At 49.7% G+C, this 24,668-nt stretch overlaps 1 protein-coding gene across 2 annotated transcripts in view; it reads right to left on the bottom strand.

Moving 5' to 3' along the window:
• The window catches only part of LOXL2 (lysyl oxidase like 2), a 92,220-nt gene that overhangs the window by 46,207 nt on the left and 21,345 nt on the right, over positions 1-24,668 (bottom strand). For both annotated transcript variants that reach the window (XM_053216419.1, XM_027077389.2), the window contains exons 2-3: positions 17,208-17,631; positions 10,758-10,933 (exon numbers count right to left, since the gene is read on the bottom strand). In XM_053216419.1, the coding sequence (XP_053072394.1) occupies positions 10,758-10,933; positions 17,208-17,562 (531 nt within the window). In that variant the 5' untranslated portion in view covers positions 17,563-17,631. The remainder of the gene's footprint in view (positions 1-10,757; positions 10,934-17,207; positions 17,632-24,668) is intronic.

Raw genomic sequence — 24,668 nt, 5'->3', positions numbered from 1 at the left:
ACCTCACTGCTGTGGAATCTCTTCCATAACCACAAGCGTTAGGATTTTTTTCCCCCCAGTTCAACTCCAAAAGAGAAGATTGGAAACACTAAAACATATACACGTTTTTCTTCTCTAACAAAGAGCTCTCTAGACTTGCTGGTTATACATTAAGCCCAATAGCCCAGAAGCTGGTAAGACAGCCGGCACACTTTAAACTTCGAGTCTGAATGCTGTCTCTCTCGCCAGAGACAACAGTTCACCCAGATCTCCGAAAAGGCCTTCCTCCAAGGAATGCACAGAACCTTCTAGACTTGTCCTGCCCAGAACTCCTCTCCTCCCCAGCGCCCACCTCCAAAAGGTAAAATCAAGGTGCAGGGAGGTCAGGACCCTGCCCTGCTTCAGTCAGTGGGCTGCTGGGGAGAAAGCTAGGGAAGGAGCACCAAGGCAGCACTCCCAGCATTGTGCCTGCACGACATTTGCATTTGCAGCATCTGTGAATGCAAATTCCACAATGTGACAGTCTGGGGCTATGGCCAATGAGGAAAAATCACCAATTCTGAAAGTCTAGTGGAAGATTGCATCAGATAAAGATAATGGGGGGGGGGGGTTGGGGGAGGCCAGGCAAGCAAGCAAGCCTTACAAGGACGCACTTCACGATCGGAAAGCTTGGCACCAGGGGCAAAGCCCCCCTCCCTAGGAGGCGTGCTTGTAAGGGCCCCATCTTTGCCCAACTATCCTCCTTCTCCCTGTTCTAGAAGTTGTCACTGAATATCAGCCCAGGCCTTCCCAGCTGAGAAGGCAACCAGGGAGTGGTGTCGAGGAGGGAGGACCTCGGCGGCAAGATACACGAGCACACCGTCAGCCCAACTAGGACGCACGGCTGGTTAATGGCACACAACCTCGGCTCGCTTAGCGAGACCCGTCCCTCCACTGCTGGTGGGTTCCTACATCTTGCTCTCTAAGCCCCCGGCTGGCTTTCTTCAGCTGTTTCAAAAACTGGCCTTCTAGGGGCACCTGGATGGCTCAGTCGGTTAAGCACCTGACTTTGGCTCAGGTCTTGGTCTGGCACTTTGTGAGTTCGAGTCCCACATCCGGTGAGCACGAACCCCATTCTGGGTGAGCACAGCCCTGCTTTGGGCTCCACATACTCTCTCTCTCTCTCTTTCTGTGCCCCTCGTGAGATTCTCTCTCTGCCCCTTGCTAACTTGTGCTCTCTCTCTCTCAAAAATAGATAACAACAACAATGATAATAAATCTTTAAAAAAACCCAACAAGATACAGATCCATTTTCCCAACCACCAGCCTGGCACCTTCCTCAGCACCTCCACACCCAACACATCCAAGATACCCTCAACCTTTCCTCTGCACCCCCCCCGCCCGCACCCCCCCCCCCCCAGTCAGGCTCCTGCCCTTGCAGCTTGCAAGGCACAAGCTTCACCTGTCTTCCGCACCTTCCCCTCCTTACACCTGTAGCCACCCAGCGATGCCTTCTGGCCATCCATCACCACCCCATTCCCACCTCCATCTGCCAGTCAGGTGGCACCGAGAGCCATGGAAGTGAAAGAAAGGCACTGTAATTCTGCCATTTCACATAGGCCATGAGGGGGAATCACTGCCCCCGGCCACCTCACACACGCCACCAGCACACTCATCCACCTTGCACACTGCGTGTCCACGTCTTGCTCCAAACCTTCCCGTGGCTCCCCAGGCCGTCGGCTCCCTGATCTGACCCATAACACCCTCCCCCTTCCCTTTTCCCAGCCAGTGACCTTCTCGCACTGCCAGGGATATCACTCCTTAAAGCCCGGCGCTGAACCTCCCTGCAATTCTCTCTTCCTTCTCTCTCCTGTCAGAGTCCTACTAACCTCAGGGACAGTCTCATCCACGCATCTGAAAACTGACTGTTGAGTGCTGCTACACACCCCCGCCCCAGGCACCGTGTGAGGCCCTGGGACACACAGGCCAACCGGACAGGCGAGTCTCTTGCTGTCACTCACGACAGAGGAGGAAAGAGGCACCACCATCTCCTCCACGAAGCCCCCTTCCCCAAATATCTGGTCCATAGAGATTTGATGTCCTGTTCATTCCCCTGGCATTTGCTTTCTGAGCCAGTCAGTCAGTCCTTGACTTATGCTAACTGTCTTATACTATTAGTATTCATCTTTGCATCTATTTTGCCACCTCCTTGAATTGTGAGTCCCTCAATGGCAGAATTGTGCCTTACTCATTTTTGTATTACCCATGGCTCCTAGTGCCAGACACGACACATAGGGGGTCCTCAAACATTTTTGGAATGAACCAATTATGATTTTTAAAAATCCAAATGCTAGGAGTTCAACTTAGCTGAAGACTGAGCTCCCAAGCCAAAATTTTAATAAAGACCGCCTTTATTCTTTGTTTAATGCAAAATAAACAACTAGGCAGTACTTGCTTCTCTTCCTACCTGTGTGACTTACAGATGGACAAGCAGAACGTCTATGCTTTATCCATGCACTCCCTTGTCATCCGGGCTATTAACACCTTCCCTGTCCTTTCAAAATCCGATGCTAAGGGAGCTACTGAGCTGAATGAAAAGCTGATCTGACCCTCAGCACGCGTCTGGATGTTTTCATCTGTAAACAGTAAGAGAGTAGTAGTAAAGTCTGGCTACACTGTACCTCCTTTCGATCAAATCAGGAATTCATTGAGTAAGGAGCCATATAAGAAGTAGCATTCTCTATCCGGCGACTTCCAACCGGGTCAGGTGGATGAAAGGGAAGAGAGAAAGCGTTGCAGTGACTTCTGCTCCTCAGCTCTATGGGATGGACACCAGTCGGGGTGGGTGGCGTGGACAGTTGAGGTCATTCTGAGCCACCAGAGGAAAAAACCTGCAGTCTGTCTGGGCCCTCCTTCTATAAATCAAGAGCCTTGCAAGGCTGCTGGAAAATCGAATGCTCTGTGTTTCATTTTCCAACCTGAAAGCACCGGGGTAGGTCACAGAGACTGCTTCTTTGGAGAATGCAAGCCCTGCTGTCTGCAGGAAGCTGGCAGGACACCTGTTCCAGCAACCGGCCCCTCCCACCCAGCAGGGGGACTGAGGCCGCAGACCAGCCAAGTCCTGGGCCTGACTCCCAGCTGGGGTGCCTACTGCTCCTCAGAGTAATCATCACCATGGTAACAAAGTAACGATTTGTGAAACTGTCTTTCTCCACTACTCCACCGTAATCTCCAGGAAGTCAAAACTGTCCACTTCTTCAATCTCTTTATTCCCAGTGGCTGGTGCTCAATTAAAATATATCAAATGAATGCATGACCAGATAACGCATCCAACTGTCTTAACGGCCTCCTGGGAACGGAGTTGGGGGATTCCTTGGCACTGACCCCTCCGACATGGTTGAAGTCTCATCTGAACGGTTCCGGTCCATTGCAGAAGCGGGCTGGACCCCAGCAGCCCCACTCTAGTCACATCAATGGACTCCCCGTACAGAATAGATCCCCCAACCAGGGCAAAGAGAGTCGTTCTCCTGCCCACTACTCCCATATAGTATCCCTTCCATATTCTCTCCCTTTCCAAACTGCCACACATTTTCCACCCAATTTACACTGTTCAAAGTTTGAGTACATGCTGTCTATTCATTTATTTCACCTAAGATAAATTATAACGCTACTTATTTATTTCATCGAACGGATAACTGTAATGCGGCTTATTCACGTATGTCACCTGGCAAAGGATTATAAAGGTATTTATGCTTTTCAAAAAGTTGTGTGAACACCACCCTGGCCAAGCATCCCGTTCTCAGTTTGTCAGGATGTGCACAATTTCACATATTTTGTTCTGTTATCTGCATAAATGCCCTTTTGCTTTCCAGATGCTATGACCTACTTTTAGTTGGGAAAATAGGTCACCCTGGAATGACTTCTTGTGTGCTCCTTGTGGTCGCTGGTAAGCCCTGACCGCATAGAGACTCAATAAACAGAATCACGGAATGTTAACCCCGGACAGGACCTTATACATCCATCCTCTGCCTAACCTCCCTGTGAGCTATGAGACAAACCCAGGACAGCAATATCTGATGCTCAGCTCAACAACACAGCGAGGCTAGGGATTCAGAGGCTGTGGGCTTTCACCATGGCTCTTTACTCCCTTGCTGGACAGTCTGGCCACCATTTCTCCTCCTGCCACAGAAGGAGGCCATCCAACTCTCCTGTGGCCATCAGGAAGCAGGACTAGATTTAGGCTTGGAGAGACCACCAGCCTTGACACTGCACAGAGATGGGAACAGACCCCCTTTCTTTCCTCAGTCACCTGTTGTACCCTCTCTCTGGTGGAGGGGGAGGTAGGGGGAAACTTTCGGCCGGGAAGTTCTCAGACCTTCCTAGAGGCCCCAGATGCGGCTGAGATAAGGCTGTGGCTGAGAGGAAAACCTTGAAGCATTCTGGCAGCTGAGTGTGACTAATAAAAACCTGGACTCCTGGAATTTTAAGAATTCACAGCAGCCTCAGCTCCTGTGGTTAAGAGAAGAAAGAGCTTTTTCAGGTCTCAGTGCCCTTCCAGAAGGATGTGGGAGCGTGGAGGGTAAGGGTACCAGATTCTCTCAGCCCTGTCCTCTTCGTCCCTCTGTTGGCCTCTCCAGACCTCGGGGCTGCCTGCTGTCACATGGAGAAACTGAGGCTTGGAGGCCAGGCCACACCTAAATCTCACAGCCTGGGGGTTCCCAATCAGTTCTGGTAACCTAACTGCCTTGGCAAAAGAGCCTTTAAAAAATGGGTAGGTAAGAAGGTGGTGTGGGGAGGCGAAGAAAAGGAAACGAGCTGCATGTTCCCTGATCTCACAACACACGGCCTCAGCCTTGAGCCCTTCTATGAGCACATGACTTAGCAATGTGCAAAACAGCCAGTGTAGAGAGCTTTCCTCAGGAGGGCATCTGGATTTGTAATCTCTTCTTATCTAATGCTTTTTCCAACTTGCCCACTGCCACAGACAGGAAACGAAGCCTCTCAATTTAAGAGCCTCTGAAATCCTGGGAGGTTTAGCTGGGGCTCTGTTTTCTAGGTTGAAAAAAGATCCATTTGCTTGGAACCAACAGTATTTTGCATTTCACAATTTGCTCCTGCTTGCCTCTTTCTGAGAAGGTTTTGGGGACTGTCCGTAGACTCGGGCCGTAGACTCCCTTGCCCTGTGAGAATGCTGTTTTACAGCGAGGTGTCCAGAGACCCAGGAAGGGTCGGTCACTCTGGACACACAGCTGCAGTTCTCAGGCTCCGCCAGACCAGAACTCAAGGGTCCTGACTTGAACTCCGGGGTCTAAAACGGGCTACACAGCAAGATGTGACAGTATAGTCTGTGTCAGCAAACCGGAGAACCGAGACCCCAGACCCTGCCTGGTGAACTACCAAGGCTGGTGAACCAGTGGTGGGGCTAAGCTCCTGTAGCACTTCATAGTCTGCCAGGTATTTTTGCGGAAATCATCTGATTTTTCTTTCCCCTACAGAGTATTTAAAACTACCCTGTAAATGGTGAGTGCATGTGGTGTCATTTTGATGGAGAAACCATCACCACTCTGGGTCACAGACTGTCATAGCTGGAAGGGACTGATTTCAACCAGCTCATCGTAATAAAGAGAATGGACTTGCCCAGGGTTCTGGCTGCTGGCCAATAGGTAGCTCAGGGTCCAAACCTGTGAACTCTTTCTTGGTGGGGTCAGTCATATAAAGGAGGTGTGCTTTCTCCCCTTCTTTAGAAGGGAAATCATGAAGCATCAAAGAGCCCCTGAGGATGCCCCTAGCAGATGTAGGAGTCCACTGGAAACACAGTTAGCTCATTGAGTGAAATTCATCAGCCAGGTCCCTGGGCTTAGTGACTCATGCCTCTGGCATCCCAAAGTGGGATGAACTTGGTCTAGACTGAGGCGCAGTTTTCTTCCACTCTCTGCTTGGGGAATTCCAGTATACTCCAGAGATGGCACGAGCCTGTGAGGGTCATCTCTAATGGTCTGTGATCTGGTCCCAACCTCCAGGAGCCGATGAGGATGCATGTTGTAGAGCCCAACCACACCCTTCACAGCAGGGTGGGAAGAGATGAGGTGGGAAGGGGGGGAAGGTGTCCTCATCAGGTTCATTAGGTCAGTCATTTACCCCAGGGGTCACAAGACACAGACAGAGCGTTAACAGACATTTCACTTTGACCACACTCTACTCTTGGCCACTTTTGAATTTATGGACTCCAAACTGGGGAAGTCAAGGGAGGGCCTTAGGCTCTCACACTTTGATAGGGAAGAGTGAGAGCAGAAAGTCTGCTCTTGCTTTCAAGGTCAAGCTTGTGGGAGACCAGAGAAGAGGCAGGGAGAGAGCCAGAGCACCCAGCACATATACCAGCCAGCATCCCTTGTGTGTGTGGGGGGGGGGGGGGAGAGCAAGAGAGAGAGAGACACCAGTGCACACAATGGTGTGCATTGCCAGCAGTCAGCTGTGGGCACCCCCATCATGGGCTGGGTGTATTTTCATAAATGCAGAGTTAACAAGGGATCTTAGAACTTGGCAATCACCTCATCCTGCTTCCTTCCCAGTGTAGGAATCTGGCTGCAACATTCCTGGCAGGAGGTCATCCCGTTCCTGCTGAATTACTCTAGTGACCAGGAGCTTGCTACTAACAGGGTAGCCCCATCCACTGTGGGTGGGGTAGTCTTAAGTGTTACAGAGTTTTCACCCGAGCTGAAATCTACATCCCATCCATTACCTTCTTATCCATCTTGGTTCTGGGCTAGAAGAAAGCAACATCTTCTCCATGGTAACATTTCAAATATTTAAAGAGAGCCCACATGTCCCCCCTCCTCTCTTTTCTTGACACAGTATCTTCACTTCGTCATATGACATGGTTTCCAGATCCTGCTGGCCTATCCCCTGGGTGACCTAGCTAAGAGATGCCCCCAGAACTGAACCCTGTACTTGGTTCTTGATCCAAAACAACAGAGTTTAAGGGAAGAATTCCATCAGTGCATCAGTGTACGTTTACTTTTTTTTTTTTTTTCTTTTTTACCAGCCATATCATAGCCTTGGCTTGTACTAAGCTTCAGTCAGCCAGTCCCCTTCAGGGATTTTAAAGGTATAGTCAAGGCTTTCTAGTCACTCTCCCTGGCTTTCACTCTGTGGCTGATTTTTTCCCATGAACCTTGCTATAGGATCTTAAATTCATCCCGAATATATTACAGTTTGGGCCTTTTATCTCAACTTACTGAGGTTTTACTGAATCTCATTCAATCATGTCATATTCCAGCACCCCCCCCCCCCAGTTTTGTGTCCCCTATAACTTTTATCAGTGCACATTTTAATCTCCATGCAAATTTCCGCTGTAGGAGAGGCAGGAGCAAGGCCCCAGAAAATACCGCTGTGTTCACGCTGATTAGCCCACAGTTCTCCCAGGCACCATTAGTCATCACATTGTGACCCCACCTAACTGCACATTCACCAGCCTACACTTCTTCCTCTCATCCACAAATGTTTAATAGGGGACATTTCTTTAGCCAAGAGGAATGATTCCATGACTTCAGCTACTGACACAGGCTATTACACGAGGTACTTCAGAGAAACTTCTCAGCATCCCACAAATACCCCCTGTAAGGTGGGCCGGGCAGCTCCCTACCCATCAGGCCAGCTCTGACAGTAAACATGAGCTTTAGCTACAAAGTCTTAGATGCAGTGGTAACCCTCAAAGGTTCTCCTCAGACATCTTGAGATGAGGGCCCTTTCATGACCTACATTCAGCCGGTATCAGAAGGAAGAGGTTACAGGGGGCTGCTCATCAGTTGAAAGTTTCCTCAGTGTCTGTGGCTGGACAAGAAAGCTCCCAGTCTGGCTCGTGGTAACCAGCCTGATCGTACGACAGCAAGAGGGAGGACTTCTAGGAAGATGGAAAGTGTGGAACGCTTCAAACCAGTCATTCCCCAGGTAGTCCTCTCTAGGTTACTATAAACTTATTTAGGGTCTAGGTTCCCTGCCTCGGAATGATCCTCGGGCTTTTTAAAGGCATGCATCTCGTCTTCTCAGGCTGTAAGGGCAGGAGGACAAGGCCCATGTTTTCTTTCCCTAAGGGTATGGCAGACCATGCTGTGTGTGCACCAGGCACCCAACGAATGTCCAGAATAAAGGTAGGTACTGAGCTTTTGTGATGGACTGTTAGCGCTTCCAAAATAAAAAAGTACTCCTTAATATATTTTGGGGGTTCACTTCTCTGCCTATTCTACCCAGTCAAGTTTCTGCTTTCTCTGCGAGCCAGTTTCAACAGACACTTCTCTGTTGGAGTGCCACTCGTAGAGATCTTTTCCAGAATCGTTTTTTTCTAGTGGCAGATGAGTCTTTTCATTCCCCAACCCCAAACCCACTGACATTTTGGCTCACCTTCTTTTTATTCAAGCTATCAATGACTTTCTTATGCCCAGAAGCCCGGATCTTCATTTGGCAATCCAAATGTATTATCCTGAGGTTCTTGGCTAAACAGAAGCCCATGAAAGATGTTACAGGGGCCCCTGGGTGGCTCGGTTGGTTAAGCATCCAACTTCAGCTCAGGTCATGATCTCACGGCTCGTGAGTTCGAGCCCTGCGTCAGGCTCTGTGCTGACAGCTCAGAGCCGGGAGCCTGCTTCGGATTCTGTGTCTCCCTCTCTCTCTCTGCCCCTCCCCTGCTCACGCTCTGTCTCTGTCTCTCAAAAATGAATAAATGTTAAAAAAGATAAAACTAAAATAAAGATGTTATCAATAAAATAAAGATGTTATAAATAAGCTCATATATCTATTAAGCATCTATTAAGATGCTATGAAGGGATGATTTGCTTCTATGTGCTGCTTATCACTGTTTCCTTTGATATTTTATCCTGGGAGATTCTTCACTTTGGGGGATCACAATCTTTGGTATGCATTCCTAGGAAGAAGAAAATTGGGGGGTTGGAGACACTGTCCCCATCAGGTTCCTGGCACTATTTCTACTGGATACAACGGTGAATTAGCTATATCCCTTCCCCCCAGGACACATTAGAAAGATGAGCTAGATATAAGTGGGTGCCAACGATTCCGTATGAGGTTACAAGGAGTGGAGAGGGAAGTGTGAAACTAGGCTGGATGAGCCCATCCTCCAAATCAGAGACTTCACAGCAAAGCGAAGTTGCCATTGGTAACTGGGACACTAAAGCACGTCTACTCCTCAACAATCACTTCTACTTCTCCCAGATAAAACAGCGGCATGTGAAGAGGGTCACATCCTCCTCTGGTCTGATCCTGCCAGCTGAGAGAAAGCTGGAAATCCTTTTGCTATACCGCAGGCTTGGACGAGTTCCCAGTGGACTCAGTGTGTTCTAGGAACATATGAGAAAAGAGCAGGACGGGATGACTCATGAGAGGAAAATGTAAAGACCACAGTCTGGGTAGAACTTCCTCCGGAGCCCAAATAGGGCAATTTCAAGTTGCCTTTCTTCAGCGTGGGTCCTGGGGTCAGCTAGAGGCTAAAGCACAGGGAAGGATCCTTGGCCTGGATTCATGGCAGATCGCAGAGTGCCCTGTGGGTGACGTCCACCACGTCCCTGAGGAGGCTGCCCACTCCTCCCGCCCTCAGCCCCACACACCTTGCACGTAAGGACAGTGCCATAAACATTTACTGATTTTGTTGTTTGGGTGGAGAACTTGTTGAAAAGCTAACTTTGAAATTTAGCCATAAGTGTAGGAGGGTCACAAGTCCTTTGCCATTTCCAAAGGCTGACTTGGGTCAGGCTGGCAACATCAGAATCATCTGAGAGAGCTTTAAAAACTAGTCTCCTCCCCTAGTGGGAGATTCTGATTCAGGAGGTCTGGGGTGAGGCCCCAGTATCTGCATTTTAAAAGTGATTCTGACCCCCAGCTAGATTTGGAAACAATGGCCCTTTGGTAGCCAGCCTCCGAGATGGCCCCCCCATAGTCTCCACCTTCTGTATTCACACTCTTGAGTAATCTTCTCCCACACTGTGTATATTGATCTGTGTGACCAACAGAATATAGCAGAAATGATGGTATATTGCTCCCAAGATTAGGTTATGAAAGGTTGTAGCTTCCATGTTTTCTCCCTTTCTCTCTTTTCGTTTTGAATCAATCACTCGCTTTGGAGAAGGGCAACCTCCACGTCTTAAGGATACTTAGGCAGCCTATAGAGAGGTTGTGTGCAGAGGATCAGAGGGTTCCAGCTGACAGCCAGAAAGAAACGAAAGCTGGCCAACAGCTGCCTGAGTCAGCTTGGGAGAGGTCACTCCAGCCCCTGGTGACCTCATGAGAGAATCTGATCAGAGTCAACCAGCTAAGCTGCTCATGGATTCCCGACCCTCAGAAACTAAGTGAGCTAACAGAGTCTGTTGTTTGAACCTGCAAAATTTGGAGGGGGGGGTGTGTAATTTGTTATACGGCAACTGATAACTAGTACATTTTCTCAGTGCAAAGGGCAAGCTCCTGGGAAGAGCACAGAAGCGCTTTCATGTGCACCCTTTGTAGCTTCATTTCCCACTACTGTTGGGCAGTACTGACCTATTTATCCCCAGTTGACGCCTCAGCCCCTCTGTGCCCTTACCCAAGCCATTCTGGAATGTGTCTGGAATGCCCTTTCCCCACTGACGGTATCCCCTTCCCCAGAAACCCTCTCCTCAACTTCCCTGCACCAAACCAGGCTGGCTTGGGTCCCCTCTTTCGTGCTCACACACTCCTCTTGGAATCAGTAGGCAAGAATGGAGTTTCATGGAAGAAGGAAAGTATTCACGTGAGGGGGTCATCAAGAGCACGAGACTTGCCTCTATGTGGTTGACCAACGAATTGTCAAACTTGAAGCCAGGAATCCTTTTGTCACTGCACACCACACCCACGTCTTCTGTGTGCTTGCAGTCGGTGACACCCCAGCCATTGGAGGAGCAAGCTGCGAGGGTGGCCTCTTTGCCAGTGCAGTAGATATTGTCCAACCAGATGGGCCCTGAAGGAAGCAGAGAAGAGAGAGACCAAGCACTGCGTCAAAGGAGGTTTGAGTCTTTGGGGGCACCAACGCCATACACAGGAAGAGAATTTTTCTCTCATTTTGGCAGTTATTGTGGTCATCCATCGATCTTTAGTATGTTTCATATATTGGGTATAGTTCTAGACCATCTGGATTCCCGTTCCAGAGTGGACAGCTGATGTGATCTGGGGATGTGGTAGACTGAATGTGATATGAACAGAAACCAAATTTGAGCCCAGAAGTCATGTGGCGTGGTAGAAAGAGCAGAGATGTTGGATACTAAGCCGGGTTTAATGCTGGCAGAGCCACTTAGCTATATGGCCTTGGTCAAAGCCCCTCTCGTCAGACACCTCAACTGCAGGGCTGTGTATACAGATTAGAGATAATACATGGTGCATGCCTAGTTTATCATTGGCCTGTAGTTACTCAAGCATGGTTACAATAATGACGATGGTGATTTTAGTGATGCTGACTATGGCACAAGCCAGACTCACCTTCCATCCGCAGCGGAGGCTGAACTCTGACCCCTTGGGGAAAATGTAAGCTATCCTGCAACTGAAGGTTTGGGGTTTTTCCAGCATTTTCATGAGTATCACCTCCCCTGACTCTTGGGTGCCTCAAGGCATTAGTATTCCCACCGAACCCAGTGAGGTTCACCCCCTGAACCCAGAACCTGGTCCAGCAAGTGCTCTTCTCACTTCCTGATGTTTCCTAGCCAATGAATCCAAGATGGCCTGGCTAGACCAACCCACAGAGCTGCCTCCTCACGTTCCAGAAGTCAGGCGAACAATCTGCCTGGGGGGCCCTGTGGAATTCTGCTCACCTCCGTGTCTCTACCTGATCTGCACTAAGTAGAGAATTCAGCATGCAAAGTACTAGAGGGTTGGTCACAATGAGACATCACCTCATACCCACTGGAATGGCTATTACCAAAAGGACAGAAAATAACAAGTGTCAGCAAAGTGGTGGAGAAGCTGGAACCCTCATGCACTAGTGGTTGGCAAAAATGTAAAATGGTGTGGCCACTATGGAAAACAGTATGGCGGCTCCTCAAGAAATTAAAAATGGGAGGTACCGTCTTCCAGTTATAGAATGAGTAAGTCGTGGGGATGAAAGTCACAGCAGGGAATATAGTCAATGGTATTGTAATAGCACTATATGGTGACAGGTGGTAGCAGCTACATTCCTGGTGAGCATAGTGTAACGCAGAGACTTTTCCAGTCCCTATATTGTACACCGCAAAACTAATGGAACATTGTGTGTCGGCTACACTTCAATAAATAAATAAATATTTTAAAAATAAAAATGGGATTGCCATGCGATCCAGCAATCCCCACTTCTGGGTATACACTCAAAAGAGCTGAAGGCAGGGTGTCAAAGAGATAGTTGCACACCCACGTGCAATACAGCATTATTCACAATCGTCAAAAGCTGGAAGCAACTCAAGGGTCCACTGACAAATTGTGGTCTATATCCACACTGGGCTATTACTCAGCCTTAAAAAGGAAGGACATTCTAAGACAGGCTGCAACGTGGATGGACCTTCAGGACATTACGCTACGTGAAATAAGCCAGTCACAAAATGACAGAAGCTAGATGATTCCACTTAGATGAGGTCCTTAGAGGAGTCAAGTTCATAAAGACAGACAGTAGAATGGAGGTTGCCAGGGGCTGGGAGAGGGGAGAAGGAGGAGCGGTTGTTGAGTAAGGACTGAGTTTCAGTTCTGCAAGTTAAAAAAGCGTTCAGGAGATTGGTCGTACAACAATATGAAGGTACTAACACTACTGAGTTGTACACTGAATTGTGATGAAGACGGCATATTTTTATGTGTATTTTATCACAATTAAAAATAATTTTTTTAAGTGCTAAAGGGTTTTCAAATAGTGATTTTCGTAAGTACCCCTACAAAATGAAAGGAAACAAAGTCAAATGTCTCCTTTTCCTCATGGCTTCAGGCAGGGCTCTATACTATAAAGGAGCCAGATAACCTGGGCTCAAACTCTCTCTGCCTCGGGCTTGGGCACCACATAACTTGGCCATCTACTTAACCAAACCTGTTTCCCATTTCTAAAGTGGAAAGAAGAATCCCCAACAAACAAGTCACCATGGAGATTTGATGAGATAATGTATGTGCCCAGTACGTGCCCAGCCCCCCTTGCCTTCCTCCTTCCAGTAAATCAGAAAAACAGGGAATCCCGCTGTTTCCACGAGGAAAGGAAAACACAGATAAAAACACTCCCATTATAGAGGCAAGAAAATTGAGGAGAATCTGAGGTTCTTCAAGGTCAGGGAGGATGCAAGGCCAGTCCCTGACTCCGGGGACCTTCTGAAATGTGTTCGCTGTGACGGATGGCTGGTCAGGGCCTGAACCAGAGCACCTCAGACACATTGTGGGGAACAACAAGCTTATTGAAAACATCTGGGCTGAGGTTTTCCAACTGGTTTCTCAATTTGGCCTTGCTTCCCAGCCGTCGAACTCCACGGAAACATATGCTCCCTAATCAGTTGCTGCTTCAGCAACAAACCAATGTTTGTCTTGCTAAGTATTAGCAATGAAAAAGACCGTCCGCGTTTGAAGTGGGGCCTCTTCTTTGGAAATTCGGTGGCAAAGCTGCTGAAGGGACAGAGATGGTGAAAGGGAGCAGGGCCCTTATTCCATCTGTGATAAGAGAAACCACCCCGGCTAAGGGGATGGGAAGCAGGACAGCGCAAAGCTAAAAGAACCATTGGGAACTGCAGAACAGGTGCTCTAGGACCTGCTTTACTTTTTGATAAGGAACATTTGAAATTAGCTCCCTGGGGTGCTAAGGGAACTAACTTCCCTCAAAGAGCTGACCCCAAGAGCTGCTTTCTTTTCTTTTCATTTTTGAGAGAGAGAGAGAGAGAGAGAGGGAGAGAGAGAGAGAGAGAGTGAACAGGGGAGGGGCAGAGAAAAGGGGACAGAGGATCTGAAGCGGGTTCTGTGCTGACAGCAGCGAGCCCGATGTAGGGCTCGAACTCACAAACTGTGAGATCATGACCTGAGCTGAAAGTCGGACGCTCAACTAACTGGGCCACCCAGGCATCCCAAAGAGCTACCCTTCACTGTCAATAATCCTACGCTTCACATGTTCTCACCAGTTATTTTTTCGTAGATTGTAGAAGTGTAAATTTCTACGTCGCCTAAGATAGTGTCACCAGACACGATATCCTAATTTGGCCCGATTCGATAACAGTATGTTTTCTTAACAGTACTTAACAGTATGCTTAATTCCTATCAACTAGACCGTCCTGATCCCCAAGCAGCTAGCCCTGGTTCTGCCTGCCGGGATGAAGGGTGGTTCTGGGCCCCGTTCGGAGCTGCTAGAAAGAGGCCCTTGGATCACAGATGGGGCTCTAACTTTGGGCACAAAAGGCCAGCTGCTCCGGAAGCAAAACTTCATTTTACTCTGTCCATTCATTCACTCTAGGACATGCTCCTCCTGATGAAAGGAGAGGAGATGTAGAAACCAATTAACGGACCATTTGGAAGGTAGAGATCACAAATGAAACTCTTTGAATGCCAGAGTATTCCCTGCTGCTTTCAGGGCAATTGCTCAAGTTAGCACCTCTGCTCCCCACCCCCCTCCCCGCTGTGGTCATCTGCTGGCTTTGTCACTCGGATTTGAACAATGGGGTGGGGGGGGGGGCAGTGGAGCGATCAGATCTGATCTCAGGTTTGGAGACTGAAGCAAAGGTCACTGTGACACCCAACCAGAGAGTGGGAAATAGAGCAGCTGTCCCCTCTAGAACCCTCTGAAAGGGTCCATGAATTCCCTGAGCTCAAAGACACTTTAGGGGAAAAGACCTGTTGACAGTCCAGGCTGGAAAACCTGGGAGGGCCTGGATGCTCTCCTGGGGCTTTGTTACTACTGCCTGCACATCAGGAGCAGGTGACAGGGACGGCCTCGTAAGTGCTCAGCCATGGATTCCCAATTCACCGACAGAGCTGACTTGCAGGCTAAACTCCTTCCATGGGAGCACACCCCTGGGCGCTGGTCACATCCTCTGATCTCTATGCCAATGACTGCTTGTCAGCTCTTTTTAGTATTCTTCTAAATCAAAATGAATCAATCAGCCAATATTTACCGAGTGCCTACCATGTACCCAGTGCTGAGAATCCAAAACTGATGCTGAAGATATTCAAAGATCTTTATATTCAGGGGCGCCTGGGTGGCTCAGTCGGTTAAGCGTCCGACTTTGGCTCAGGTCATGATCTCACGGTTTGTGAGTTTGAGCCCCATGTCGGGCTCTGTGCTGACAGCTCGGAGCCTGGAGCCTGCTTTGGATTCTGTGTCTCCCTCTCTTTCTGCCTCTCCCCAGCTTGTGCGCTCTCCCTCTCTCTCTCTCTCTCTCTCTCTCTCTCTCTCATGATGTAAAAATCAAGTGCCACTTTACGCAGACAACATAATCCCCAAGGCTGGGAGACATGACAGATCACAATTTTTTTTTTTTAACATTTGTTTCTCCCTTTCTTTTTGATATATCTCCTTTCCTGAGCCCTGCTGGTTTCAATATGCACACAGATGACTCTTCCAGGACTCTTTGGCATCTTGTGACTAAAGCTTCTCTCCCCACTGCCTTTCCTCCGCCCTACATCAGCCACTCTCCCACGGTCGCAGCCTAGACCTTGTCATCACCAACAATGGCACCCCTCCCCAATGTCCATTTCAACCCTTCTGCTGTGCTTCCGCATCCCTACCCATCCCCAAAGATGTTTCTAGCACCCTCCTTCTTGTATTGCAGTCTCTACCCTGACCCATTACAGCCTTCCACACAAGTCCCCCAAGTAGTACCGTTCTATTCACCCAGCCTGGATTCCAGGCGCCATGGTTTTAACTGCTCCTTCACACATTCCCTCTGCTCTCTTTAACTCTTTTCCCTTCGTCCCCCTTGGATGGCGAAGTCTGAGCCAGGTTAACCCACCTCCTGGCAACCCATGCCTACTTCTGGTCAGGTGAACTTGGGATGGAGAAAAAAACCACATCCATCTAATCTGATGACAGGTAAACCTTAAATCTGGGTAGAAATAAAATAAAGTTGTCACTGAAAAAACCCCACAGCCCTGGAAAGTATTTGTTATAAAAGACCTAGGCTTAACAGCCTGGGATTGTAAACACAAACCTGACGTTACCTCTGGATTACTCGGCCAGCAGAATACGTGGCAATGTACAAGTATGGAGACATGTCCAAAGGTTTGAAAAGAAGACAGCATTTGCCAACTCGTCTTTGCTACTTTAATCTCGGCACCGCTAGGGAACCCGGAGGTAGCTTCAAGAACAGTTTACTCTAAGTGTGGTCTCTTGGTCTGGTTATTTCCACAGAACATACTCAATTGCATGGAGGTAAGATACATATGAGATGGGTTTCCTTTTTCCTGTCATTGCTAGAGTAACAGAAAGCAAGGGTTGAAAGGGATCATCATAATGATCTATTTCCATGACTACCAAACATGGATATATATACAACCACTTGGGAGGCTTCCAAAAGTTAGAGTCCTAGACTCTAGCCCGGACCTTAACTGAGAACATTATGGGTTAGCTCCCCAGCTCCGTGGACCCAGCTCAGGGTTCTGGACTCCAACACCTGCTCTCCCTCAAAGCTTTTACCAAAACATCTTTTTTTCCCCCCAAAATATTTTGATTTGATCTTGACAAGGGAAGAAAGGGTAGGCCAACCAAAGCGAAAAACCCAAAGCAACTCTGTTCCTATCACGGACAAGCCCAGAACAGCGTATTAGTGTTAACAACGGGAATGCTATGTGAGCCGCATGGTGGGGAGAGGCAGGGAACGCGAGCCTATAGGTGGCCTTTGTGAGAAAAAGCAAAAGGCACCCCTGCAAGGGGGCGACTGGGAGAAAGGCGCCACCTCCCCTGGCTGATGCGGCCCCCGGGCAGGGCACACAGAGCCCTGGGTACAGCCTGATATCAGCCCTCACCTAGGGTCACCAACTGGTCTGCTTTGGCCAAGGGGAGGCATTTCCTGGATGGCAGGCTTCATGTGCTAAAGCCAGGAAAGTCCAAAGCAGGCTGGTTGGTCACTGTGCCCTTTCCCAGCACCTGTCTGCTCCCACCTTCCCGCGCAGACATAGGAGGCTATCCAGCCGAAGTGTCACCAGGAATTCACACTTGACAGCAATTGCAGCCTCCTTTACCAGGTTAACTGTGCAAAAGGGGACCATTCCTGGGCTTTCCAGGGACACCAGCACTCAGTTCCAAAGCATAGAGCCTTTACCTTCCCCTTTGCCGTAGGAGGAGCTGGCGGTCCAGGACTTGGCCTCCACATATCCCAACTCCCGGCAGACGACATGGGCCGCGTGGATGGAGAAGTCGTCGTCACACACGGTGCCCCACTGGCCATTGTAGTACACCTCCACCCGCCCCTCACTGTGCTTCCTCTTCTGGCCTGCCAGGCGTAGCTGGATCTTGGCGACGTCCGAGGGCACCTGAGGCCGGTGGTACTCGGGGGCCGGCTGCTGGAAGTACTCAGGGTAGTGCGGCCAGTTCTCGTATTGTGCCAGGCTCAGGGACAGGAGCAGCGAGAGCACGGCCAGACAGCTGGCAAGGCGCCAGACTCCGCGCCTCTCCATCCCTGTCCTCTGGCTGGAGGACCTGACCGAGGGGGTGCTGGGTGGTGAGGGGCGGCAGGCAGGAGTGTCCTGGAAGACAGGGAGGAATGCAGGTTATAGGGATCTACAGAACGTCCAGCGAGTTCCTTACTCCTTTGCTTAGTTATTTGAAGCTCTTGACATTCTGGACCCCGACCCCTGTCTTCTCCCACCTTACACTTCAGCCGACAGGTCTGTGAATTCTCACCTGTTCTGCTCATCTACCATTCCAATATCTTTGAAATGTGTGTGTGTGAGTGTGTGTGTGTGCGTATGTGCGTGTGTGCGTGTGTGTGTGTGTGTGTGTGTGTTTTCAGTAGGGTTCCTGGCAGGAACCAGAGCACATTCAAACTTAATTTGAGCAGAGTTTTAAAAAAAGGCCATCTCAGACACGAGCTCTGAGCAGAACTCAGAGGAACAAACAAAAGATAACATAGTGCTCTGGGCTGGCAATAGAGGCAAGACCCTTCCGGCTCCAGCTTGAGGGGTTGGGAAGGGAGTGACAGGACCAGAGAGCATGGCCAAGCTGAGCGGGTCGCCTGTTTGGAGCTGTGGCTTCAGTGAAGGGTCTTAGAGCCAAACCACAGCAACAGGAGCAGGAAGAATAAAAATGCCTGACCTCACTCTCTTCTGTCTTCTGCTCTCTTTCCAGTGTCTCCTATTGGGCAAGCTCACCCTGCAGGATGAGGCCAAGCCCTGGGGGGGGGGGGGGGTGCAGTCTGTATGGGTTGGTCTCCTGGGGCAGAGGGGATGGTGGGGAGAGAGGACAGCAGTAGACAGGGCAATCAGAGGGCATCCAGCACACTCTTCCTCTTTCTCCCCACCTCTGTACAGCTCGTTCCCCAGGGCCCAGACCAGTTCCCGCCTCCTTTATGCAACATCCCTACTGAAGTGGCCTCTGTGGCTCTCTCCTTCCAAGGTGGGCTCATTATCTAGACATTCTTCTCAACCTTTCCAGACACTTCCATGTCCCCAGGTAGGTTACAAACTTCTCGAGGGCAGGAATTGTAGCTCGTTCTTCTTTGGTTCCTCCAGAGTAAACATTACAGGTTCATGGACATGTTTATTGCATGAGAGGGTGATCTGGTTCCAGGGACTGAGCCACTGGTGAGGCATGGCGCTTAAGCGCACTGCATGGGGGGGGGCCCTGGGTGTGTTTTCCGGGTGTTCCCGTGTGCGATGTCCTCCCTCCTTCGGGACGTTAGCTCAGCTGGATGGAAATGGCCTCTTCCAGGTACAGAGAACACCAGGAGAAACACCAGCAGAACATGGGCTGTTCTCTCTGCACACCCATCTGAGCCTTCCTATGGCTCTGCTCTCAGGCTCCGGGCCTTCAGACACCGGCACGCTGCCCACCCACACCTCAGATCTCATTACAGCTCATACTCTGGACCGCAGTCCGGCGAGGCTGCTGAGCGAGGGGGTCAGGAGCAAAGTCTCCTTAAACAGCCCTCAAGCAGGGCCTGTGTCCTTAGCTGAGCTATGGTTTCTCCAAGCAGAAGCCTCAGGCAGCAGTCCTGACTCCAGTGACGTCCTGGTGACAGGTCCGTCCTTTTGCATGGTTTCTCTCCCTGAGGGGTGCTGGGGGGCCGAGTCTAGTCTGCTCTTAGCACAGAGGGGAGGCAGACAGGAGAGGGCTGAGCGGCCCGTGATCAGGTGAGGGAAGACTGGACAGCAGAGGAGCGGGGAGCACAGACTCTAGAGCCAGACGATTTGCATTTGAATCCTCACTCTGACACCTACCAGCTGTGCAGCCTTGGGCAAATACTTAACTTCTCCGTGCCTCTCTGTGCTTCCTACCTATAAAGTGGGGATAATACTATGTAGCTCACAGAAATGTTACGGAGATTGAATGAGTGGCACATACTGTAAGTGCGGCAGGAGCATTTGCTAAATAAAAAATGTAAATTCTCACAATTGTGGTCACCGTAGCCCAGTGGCGCCTACCTCTAAGAATCCTACAGGGAGGGCTATAGCAAGAGATAACCACGTAGATCATGTGTCTCAGTGCTTCCATAATTCAGAGAAAGGAATCACTAGCTTAAAAGGACTGCAGGTATGTTTCACAGGAGAGGAAGTAGTCTTGGAATATGGGGCCCCAGAAGGAAAACCAGGACTAGTACGTGGAAGCCAGAAGTATAATACTTTCTATTTTAATCAGGTACAGAGGGTTAGGCTAATTGTGTTCAGTTCATGGCACGTCACCATCAAGGAAGGACCAGATAACTGCCCAGAGCTGCCCAGGGGGGATGATCTAACTTGGAGAGGCAGCTCCACGTCTGCCGGGAGGGCCAGGCAGTGCCCAGTGCCCCGTAGCGGGTGCGGGGTCACTGTTAGGGAGACAAGCTAGTTCGGGTTACACTGGAGATCCATTCGCCATCATCCTGTGAGTCACAAACAAGGTCGGAAAGTCGCAGGGGTTCCTGCAGTGGCCCCCTTCAGACCACTGCCAGCAACGTGGCTCTGAAGGGAAACATCCTCGCCTCCTGTGCCCCGGCCACGCTTCGTTCCCATTGTTGCACAATTGCATCCACAAGCTCGACTGAGCCTCGCTACAAAGGTGGGGCGTGGTGAGGGAGGCAGGGATTATGATTCTATTACGAGGGAGAAAATCAAGAACGAGGGAGGACTGAGGACTTTATCGGAGTTGCCCCTTCGGGCAGGCAAAGCCAGAACTAGCCACTCCCAAGCTACCAAGACATCAACGATCCACCAGCACATGTAAGAAATGCCCAAATTCTGCCTGCCCCATAGAAGCCACACATAGCAGCTACAATCGGCACATAGCTACACTCTTGGCTTCAGTTCCAACTACCCCTCTCTCCCTGCCCTCGCTCCAGACTTTCACATGTCACCTGTCCGATCACAGCAGTCTATACTTGGTTTAAGTTTTACACATCACTGTGTCCCCATCCTCTCTCGCTCCCCTTCCCTCCAAAGAGTATGTGTCACAGCCCCTTCCATTCTTCAAGGGAACCTTCCCAGATGCCCCTGTGGGGGCCAAGGGCAGGCCACTCCAAGATGGGCCACCTTAGCATGAAGATTATTTTTGAGTTCAAAGCAATCAAAACCTAGCAGATTCAGGAAAAGCTCTTTCCCTCCCCTTTAACTGCCTAAAAAATATTTAGATGGAGAACCTGCTCCAGGAAGAGAGCTGTCACCATAGAGAACTACATTATGATGTGAACCAGGTGTGGTAGACAGGGAGGAACCTAGCAAGGCCTGTTTGATCAAAGTCCTGTGTGTCCCATTGTTTCCGAGTTGGCCTGAGTGCTCCCCCCACCCCTGCCCCCTCCGCCCCGCCCCTGCAAACATTGTTTATCAAACATTTACTCTTTATCTTAGGATCCCCTCTGGGGCATTATCCCCCTGCCCTAATCACCCCAGTGCCAGGTACCAGACAACTAGAGACAGCTCCTAATGCCCCAGAGTGAGCCGATATTATTCAATCGGCTGGTCCTCAAGTTGCTTAGCCTGCTTCTTTAGCCTCATCCATTCCTTCCTGGGGCAGTCACAGCCCTCAGTTTCCCTTCACTCCCTCTGCCTTTGACCGACCCTGGTGCTTCTGCATGTGGTCCCCCGTGGTGTGCCTTGTTTCCTGTTTCTAGGAATCAATGAGTATAAACTTCTTCCTTCAAACCACCTGTGTGTCCTAACATACCTGATTCAAATGGGGTAAACCCCATGATTATCCTCAGGAGGAAAATGATGCACAGAGAAGTTTGGCAAGTCACCCAAGGTTGCACTGATGGTACGATGTGCAAGCCAGGCTCTGAATATGGGCAACAGACTGACCCAGGCTATGCCCTCCCCCCACCAGGCTTTACTACCTCTAGCAGCCCACCCCAGTCCAGGATTTGCCTGTCTCCCCTACCCCCCACCACCAGGCTCCCCCTCACAGGAGAGCTTCAGGTGCCCCTAGATCACCTATTCATGTCTCAGAAAGAAATGAAAAGAATATGTGGCCCTGAAATTTTTAAAAAGAAATCTTACTCTCTGGATGTGTATATCTATAAACTGTTCCACCCAGCTTCTTGGATTCTCCAATCTGTGGGAATGGCCAGCGTTCAACTCCTAAATCTTTCCTAGAAAAGTGCTCCTGAATTTTTTTGCTTCTTCTGTGGGGCCTTCTGCTTCTTACTCTGGGGGATTGTAAAGAATTAGACCCAGATGCTTCTCTCTAGTTTTAGAAATAACTTTTATGCTTTTTTTCTTCCTTATTATAAATGTTATACAAGCTAATGATAAAAATCTGGGTAACGCAAACAAGTAAAAGGAAGAAAATAATTCACAATATCACTGTCAGAGATAAACATTATCAACATGGGGGTATATATCCCTCCAGCCTTTTTTTCTGTACATACATATATCCTTTCCAAACATGGGGATAATTTTCTACATGCTTATCTGCAAACTGCTTTTCACATTTAACAGCACGTTGCGAATATTATGCCACCTTGACTATTCTTTTACAAGATTGTTTTTATTAATACATGATAAAATTGGATAATCTTATCACAGAATTTTTTACTGCTATAAATATTATTGACATGAATATCCTTGGAGCTAAAACTTTGCACAATCTTGGGATCAATTCCAAAAAGTAAAACCGCTGGGTCAAAGAGCTGGTAAAAAGTCAATACTTTTGCAAAACTAGAAGACCGTCCGGCAAGACTGTTAATTTACACATCGGCCAGTAGTATGTAGATTTCCCCACAAATTCAAAATTCTAGCTAAGGCCATGTTTTCAAACTTTTCTGTATCTGAGAAGCTGGAAAGGGTATTTTGTTTTAACTAGCATTTTTGTTACTAGTGAGGTTGAGCTCCCCACTCCTTGCTATTGGCCACCTGCATTCCTTCCTTTCTTCCTTCCTTCGTTTCTTCCTTCGTTCCTTCCTCCCTCCCTCCCTCCCTTCTTCCTTCCTTCCTCCCTCCCTCCCTTCTTCCTTCCTTCCTTCCTTCCTCCCTTCCTCCTTTCTGAAATTATCTCTTCATGCTTTCTCTCCTGAATGTTCCTTTCCATGATTGCTTTGTAAAATCCATTTTTCTCCCTGGCATCCAAACAACCCTCAGGAGGGAAAAACTACCAGGTGGAAACCAACGTCCAAAGCAAAGCTTGGGTGGGTGGACAGCAAAATGCCCTGTGGTCGCTCCTCACCGCTGCTTCACTGCCACCCAGTTCAGGCCTCGCCTGCTCTACCCAAGAGCCTTGCACTTGAGCTTGGGTTCAGCCCCTCCTCGGCCGGAGGCCCCAGCTGCCTGGAGCAAGGTGGCCGGCAGGGAATCTGCCCAGGGTGGTCCCACTGTTTCTGAAAGGCTGCGCTGTCCATAGACGCTGATGACCCAGGGAGACCCGAGCCCCGCCCTGCAGGGCCAGAAAGGGGGAGGTTCCAGACCCAGCTGCGGGGGCGGGGCCCGGGGCCCGGGGCGGTGGTGCTCAGTGCCCCAGCGCCGGGGCGGGCGGTCCTCCCGGCCCATCAGGGGCCCGGGGCGCGGAAGTCCTTGGGTAAGCCCCAGGGGGTTCGGGGCGCGCGGGCGTTCGGGGGACCAGCGTCCCCGAGGGGGCCGGGCGCTGACCCGGCGGCCTGGACTTCCGGGCCCCGTTGCCTTCCTCGGGCCTTTTCAGGAACCAGGCCGGGTGAGGACGGATTGGGCAGGGCAGTGCCAGGCTCCGTGGGAGCGGGTGTCCCCTTTCTGCTCGCGCCCGCGTGGGTGATCTGGCACTCGACCCGGCCCCCAGGCTTAGCGCGGTCCCTGGCATACGTTAGTCCCTTATTTTAAAAGATTTGTATAAGGACAGGGTACAGCTGGCTCAGGGTAGACCCATCCTCATTCCTGGAAGGTGGGGTGGGGGTGGGGGGCGGTGCAGAAGAGGCCAGGCAAACCGCAGGCCTCGCAGATGGTGGGTAAGTGTCGCAGTTTTACTTGTAAACAACAGACCTGCCATGGGGCAGACGTCTGAGGTTATAGCTGGGTTGGCACAGTGGGAGTGCTCTATTACCGCTAGCAAACCATTTCCCCTTCTTCAGTGTTTCTCTCTGTAAAATATATACTACATCGTTCGGACCTGTGAGAAAATATATTCAGCCAATGAAAACAGGGGCAAAGCAGAGGAAAACTGGATTAGGTCATCCTCACTTTTCCCTGGGAGGTGGGAGCCCCATCGTGGCCCAAGCTGCCTTCCCCAGTCCTGGCTTTCTCTTACAAAGCGACTGCTCTCATCTGCTGTAGGTGCCTTGTGTGAATTTTCTGCTGTGAGAATAGAGGGGAGGGGTGACCGACAGCGGCCAAACCTTAAACAAGAAAGACTCCCTCAACTTTCTGCCATTACCGTAAATAATGACTTGTATTGCATACATGCTCCTTCCAGAAAGGATCATTAGAGCAGGGGAAAATGTCATTTTTTTTAACTGAACAATTGCAGGGTTTGGGACTGAACTTTGGTACAGTAAAGCTCCCTCTGTGGATTTATCCTCTCAGAGGAGGTGACGATAAGTTAGAGTGCAGAAAAACACCCCGTCCCTTCTGTTCTTGCAAGAATGGAGGGACAGTCTGTATGACCTCCTAGTTCCTCCTTATTCGGCTCCTTTCAGTTCATAGAATCTGTATAAATGAAAAGTACTATCATTCTTACTGAGTATTTAACTGAGCACCTATTTATTTTTTTAAATATAATTTATTGTCAAGTTGGCTAATATACAGTGTATACAGTGTGCTCTTGGTTTGGGGGGTAGATTCCCGTGATCCATAGCTTGCATATAACACCCAGTGTTGAGCACCCATTTTGTACCCAGTATGGAGCTAGCTGCTGTGGGAGAGACCCAAGAAACGGAAGGTGCTCACATTCTTGTGGGATTGGTCCTATCTCCCCATCTAGAATGTAAATTCTGTTCTCATTTTTCTCCCATTGTCTCTTGGGCTGGTCCCATCTCTCTGGAATGGGAGAATTATAAGAAGAGAATGTACTCAAGTTTTAAATAGTTGGGCCCAGACTATGGGAGCATTAAGACTTATGGGTTTAGGGGGTCATCTGGGTGGCTCAGTTGGTTAAGCATCCGACTTTCAGCTGAGTTCATGATCTCACAGTT

This window comes from Acinonyx jubatus, chromosome B1, assembly GCF_027475565.1.
Source record: "Acinonyx jubatus isolate Ajub_Pintada_27869175 chromosome B1, VMU_Ajub_asm_v1.0, whole genome shotgun sequence".
In the NCBI taxonomy this organism is placed as follows: domain Eukaryota; kingdom Metazoa; phylum Chordata; class Mammalia; order Carnivora; family Felidae; genus Acinonyx; species Acinonyx jubatus.
This window is presented reverse-complemented; position numbering and strand designations above follow the sequence as displayed.